A 6250-nucleotide genomic window follows, 5' to 3' on the forward strand; every position below is an offset into this window, starting at 1 on the left:
AATTCAATTTAAAATGATCTGAATTTTAATCCATGTTTATACCTTCATCATTCGATTACAAATGACTATATGTTTCAGAGGGTCCAGGTAGATACTTACTTGTGAGTCCAAATGGAATTACGCATGACGGGGAAGACTGTGATAAAGCAGGAGTAGGTTACTCCGCGTTTGCTGGGCAGACGGACAGATGTAATAAGCCTGCAGGAAGCTGCTTACATAACCAACCATTGGATTTTTGGACGCACGACAATGTAAGTAGCTTCATTTTATTAACATAGGTCAATGAATTGATTAAATTATTTCATATTTTTTGCATTTTAGTTGGAAGTTAGTTATACTTACAGTCCTGGTAGAGTAAGATTAAACTCTCCATTTTTTATATTGTATTGTTTTTTATTCGAATATTAGCTGTATACACTTCGGGTTTTATTCCCTATTTTCAGAACGTGAATTTATGTTTTAACCTAAATAAAAGTGCCATAACTAAATAAAAGTCATCTATAATAAAATATTTTGTCTACAAGTCCAGGCCATTAGCTCACCTTGTTCTTTTTCATGATTGCTCGCTAGTACCTGGGAAGTAACGCGGTGAGAGGGGTGCTTTGGGATCTTGGAGAGCCCTGCTTTACCCCTCATATGTGGGGGTTAGTGTGGGCTCGGAGATCCTCAGGGCGAGTGTGTAAATATATTGTTTTAGTTTTTTTAAATACTTTTGATTTATTGACAGATATTACAATTTGCCACCCAGTTGCGGGCAATAGGTAATAACGATGAATGATCAGATTCATATTAAAATAAAATAAAATAAGAATAAAAATAAATAAATTAATGGGAAAAAAAAATCTCTCTTAAAATATATACAAACAGGCGGATAAACAAAATGAACATAATCAAACTATGTGTACGAAAAATTAAATAAATAAAATAACATAATCTCTAGTCACATTTACACTCTTATATACAATATTTACACAATCGACCTGAAGATCTCTGAGCCCATTCTATCCACACGTGTGAGCGGTAGAGCAGAGCTCAAAAGATCCCAGCGCATCCCTCTCGCCGCATCACTGCTAGTGAGTCAGTGGAGGCTGAGCTAGTGCGCTAAAGCCGCAAACACTGAACTTAAGTGGAGAATCTGACCATTGCCAGAATTCCAATTGCCCATTTTTATTTTACACTAAGTCTCTTGGCCACTGCCGTTACAACCTTCTAGGTAGGCTGTAGGGATGGGTGGAATTAGATTTGAATTGAATTAATAAGTTTGAACCAAAGGATTAGGATGGTTCGAAGGGTTTATATGGAATTTTGAGAATCTGGTTGGTATGAGGTCATCGACAAAAGGGATATGTAGGTCATAGAGTAGTGTGTGTAAATATTAGTAAATAATAGTGTAAATGTGATTAGCGTTTTTATTTTATTACTACAATTAGTTTGAAAATTTACTTTTACATATTGTATTTATTTGTTAATATATATTATGATTTTGATGTGAATGTAATTAATCACATCATTATTTCTTATTGCCAAAGAAAGGGCAAAATGTATTATTTATCAATAAATTAAATATTGAAAGTATCAGTAAATTTTTTTTGAAAGTATTATACACGAAATAAAAACATTTTTACCATAAATATAAAAGAAATATCCAATAAAATAATGAACAAAAAAAGACAGATAGAAGAAATACGGAATATAACAAATTTAATTTAATACATGACAGCAATTATATTGTTAAAACATAAAAGGTATGTTTTGAGAATCGTGTAAAACGTCAACACCTATTATGTGAAAAAACATACCAAATAAGAAGAAATTGAAGTTGAATCTCACTAATTGATTATTAAATTATACATTTAATTAGTAAAAGATTTTTTTTCTTCTGGGCGGTTGAGAAATAAATAAAGTAAAGTATTCTTTATGAAGAACAATTGCCATTGCCCCGTCTTCAGGCATTATTTATTTTATAATCTTGCTATGCTTGCCAATATTGTTCATAATGTTACAATGCTCTCTCCTTCCTTCCTTTTTATTACATCCATTGAAAAGTAATATTTTCCTCCTCTTTTTTACTAAAAACATACATTAAAAAATTAACATAAAATATACAATTAAGCTATATGGGGTGTCTTTCCAACTTCTTCTTCAACATTGATGTAATAAAATGTAAAGTGAAGAGAGAATATTGTAACTCGACATTAGATTAATTATTTTATATATGCTTGTTTGAGAGTGGTTTAGTTTATTCTTAATTTAAAACAATTTTGATCCTTTTTTCCTCTCAACTTTTATTCTTTAAAATTTTTCCAATGTTTCGGCCCTCAGACCATTCTCAAGGATACCACCTTTAATATTGATATCATTTCTTTTTTAAATCTTAAAATTACAGGCCCTGGTCCCATATAACTTTTTCTAAAAAAATTAATATAAAAGGGGAGGGGGGTATCTATAATTGACCAACATGTTCTAACGATGGTCCCAGGTGGTAATGACCTACGCCTCAACCACCAGAGCTGCGAACGGCCCGTCTTTCTATACCTAATAATTTATTTACTATTCTTATCAGATAAATCCTAAGAACTTGCAAGATTTTATTAATTAATACAAATACTTAATTTTATTCTGTCAACAGGAAGCTCTATCGCATAATCAATCAGGGCATTATTTCCTCGACAATTTTGCTGCAGTCGAAGAGAATTCAATAAAGATCGCTGAAGGCAAACAATTTTTGACTGTCGGTTACGCAGGCCATTACACAAGTGTTGTTGAAATAGAAATGCGCCTCGATGACAATATTGTTATCAGAAATGAGTAAGTTTACTTTCATTTTATTTTATTTTTTCGAGAAAAAAAAATATCAAGTATCTACATATGATATATCTGTTAATTTTTAGTCTTAAATAAGCAGCAAATTCATTTTTGAAACAAAACATTTCCCGAGATATATCTACTTCCTGGTGAACACTCTTCATGCGGAGGTGACATGAACTGTATTTATCAGTTATTTATACTGATTCCTTTTAGCAGCTGATTAATTACTTTAAAATATAACAGCAGGTTGCCTTCTTTTCAAGTCTAAATTGATTACTATTTGGTCACCTAAAGCTTCTGTTGAGAAATGTATCTATTGTTTTTCAAAATTATTGAATTCAATCATTTTTTAATTTTAGTAAATAATAAATAAATTTTCAAATTATTTGTGTCCATTTATGAAATAAAATATTTTTTTTATTCTGGGACTGACGTCCCCTTAGAATACATTATACTAATGATACACTGGCCAATTATTTAATAGAAATAGTTTTCTTCTTATTATAACACAAATAAATTAATGAAATGAAAAGATAAAAATCATTCATATGTATATAAATTCAGTTTTTTGTATGTTTTCATTATATAATTATTAATTGTTTAGTATGAATAATTTATCATAGCGAAGGTATACAAAGATGAATATTTTTGTTATTCTTAATGGGGCTGAACGTCCCAGTAAAAACAAAACAATTTTTCATTCCGTTGCAAAATATTTTTTAAAAAGCTTATATAGTTGCAAATTTATTTTATTCTGTCATATTATTTTCTATTTCTTTAAATTATTTTTATTTGAATTTTTAATTACTCGAATTTGTATTTGATTTTTTCTATCGATTTATAAGTTATTATGTTGTAACTTGACTTCTATTATATGTATCTTTTATTTTATTTTTTTAGAAGCCCAGCACTTATCCATGAAATCCTGGTTGATTCCACGTGCGAGCACCAAACAAAGATAACCATTAAAGTGACTAACGCCGGTTACATTTCAACTGCATATCGTCCAAAAATTTCTAACTGTCCAATTAATGTACCCACCATATGGTATGATAATATCGGGCCACTAGTGTACGTCGCACCTTTCAGAGTGCACACCTTCAGGGCTACTCTTTACGGAACTACACGTCCGACTCGATTCCATTGTTCAGGTAATGAAACGATTCTCTAAGTTACGCAATATAATTATAAATGCCTATTAAATATGAATTATAATTAAAAAAGCTACCTTCCTAAATATGAATTATGTCTATTGCATAAGTTCAATACTCTTCATAAATTTGATTTGCCTACGACCTCTTTGAAAAAAAAGTCTCAAAAAAGATGATGGTAAAATGTTCGCCACTCCCAGAGGGTGTGGAGGACTAATATACCACAATTTTCAAAATGGCCGCCGTTTATTTTTAGGCTTATACCCAATAACCATTAATTTATTACAATTAGCATGAATATGTAAGTTAATGAAATTTAGAGTATTAAATTGCTCAAATTTTGTTTTATAACTCGATGCGAATGAAGGTTTATTTCATCTACAATTTTGAAAGGAAACGTGATGTTACCGGAACCGCATCCAGTGCACTGCAGTTTGTTTATGGGTAGAAACCGATTTAAAATGAAAAGATTTAACTTTTATACTTTTTAATTTCTGATATCCAGAAGTAAAAAGTTAAACCATTAAATTATTTTATATTTTGTTTCTCTACATTCCTGTAAAAATTACGTGTTTTGGCGAAGACAGAATCTTGCAAATGCAAGCTGACACGCATTTTCTGATTAAAAATAAATTCAATTTTTTATTTAAATTATACAATAGGAACAGCAGATGACCTTGAAATTTTGTTACTGAACTATTCGCGAAGATGAATTTACATATTTTGAGTATTGAGGAATACCTTGAGAAAAATAATAAGAACAGTTAATTTCGTGATGGATCAACCTGTCTTCCAGTATGGGATATTGGCATGGTGGTGGAGCAGTTCAAAAAGTATTAAATCTGGAAATCAAAATACAAAAAAGTATTATTCGTGTAATACTACAAAAAAACAAAACAAAAAAAAAACCCTAACGTTTCCATAAGAAAAAAGTCCACAGTGAAAAATGAATCTGATTCATATTGTGAGCTGTGTACCTATGTTGGTACAAGTTTTTATTATTCAATTTATTGTGTTTACGAACTTTACTAGACTGTACTACTAGATCCTATCATACAATAAATCTTTAGTGCTACATTCCATGAAGGGTCTGGATTGCAGTACTTTGTAAGTACTGTTACTAGACCTACAGTTGTGCAAGATAGTGATTTAATCAGAATCATGATCGACCATCAGATTTTTCCCAGCATAAGAGTACCCACTTTATGAGGCTGGGTGGACCCCGAATGGCTCCCGAACCCACAGGGTTGACTCAGGCCTACAGTAACATAATAATTGTCTACCACAGCCGAATTCGAATCTAGGTCCTTGGAGTAGCACAACTCCTTACTACTGAGCCACGTAGCTCCTATAATAAATAAGAATTATTTTAAACAAAAAAAAATTTACTGATTATTAATTTTAACGTAGGTTTTATAAAATTTGTAATTTTAAGCCAAGAATTTACTATTAATACTTATTTATAATTTAATTATACAAAATTATATATTATTTAATAAAATGAAATATTTATTCACGATAAAACATAAAATTAGTCATATACATGATTATCACTTGTATACTTACTGAATGTTTTATTTTTTTACAGTCGAGATCCTAAATAATCGCAGTGAAACTTTAGCAGTGAGGAGAATCCGTATTCAGAAATACGACAGATGTTTTTGCGTATGGCACTGCTTGTGCTCATGTGCAGCATCCTCTCAAAAATACGGGTGTCAACCAATGTCGATCGATCACTACCACGCAGCAGGATTCATTGGAAGTGTACCCGAAACGGATGTTTTGCATAGTAAGCAAGTCACTGATCAACGTTTTAGAAAGCACCTGTCACGTGCGACCGTTACCATTATACATGTTTATATCATTCTGCTAATTTTTGGTAAGTAACTGTCACACAAATTTATAAGCTATTAATGAAATGATTTTCGCTAAACATTTTTTTTTTCAGGTATAATAAAAGCTGTATACGGGTCCCTATGCTACCGGAGAATAGGAATAATGCATTTGAATATGTTGTGCCCGAAGTTTTACCAAGCAGCCAAGCAAATGCCTTCTCTGTGCCCATGTTACAGAGAAGTTGTAAGGGCAACAAGTGAAGAATCGGTTTCATCCGATAACAGTGATATAACAGATCCTCAAAGTAAAAGACCTGTTTTTATGGTGTAAGTGAATATAGTTTTTCTAATTCTTAGGATTTCGCTTATACTCGTATTATCAGCTCGATTTCACCGTTTTGAATTGTTATCAATTTTACACCATATGAATTTATCGATGTATATATAAAAATATTA

General features: G+C 31.2%; 1 protein-coding gene across 2 annotated transcripts in view; it reads left to right on the plus strand.

The window, feature by feature from the left end:
- LOC106680903 (uncharacterized) overlaps positions 1–6250 on the plus strand; it is a 132838-nt gene that overhangs the window by 104764 nt on the left and 21824 nt on the right. For both annotated transcript variants that reach the window (XM_067045893.1, XM_067045894.1), the window contains 5 exons: positions 79–251; positions 2630–2808; positions 3709–3959; positions 5548–5838; positions 5908–6121. In XM_067045893.1, the coding sequence (XP_066901994.1) occupies positions 79–251; positions 2630–2808; positions 3709–3959; positions 5548–5838; positions 5908–6121 (1108 nt within the window). The remainder of the gene's footprint in view (positions 1–78; positions 252–2629; positions 2809–3708; positions 3960–5547; positions 5839–5907; positions 6122–6250) is intronic.

The sequence above is a fragment of the Halyomorpha halys genome, unplaced genomic scaffold (assembly GCF_000696795.3).
Source record: "Halyomorpha halys isolate HHAL.00 unplaced genomic scaffold, Hhal_1.1 Scaffold298.1, whole genome shotgun sequence".
In the NCBI taxonomy this organism is placed as follows: Eukaryota; Metazoa; Arthropoda; class Insecta; order Hemiptera; family Pentatomidae; genus Halyomorpha; species Halyomorpha halys.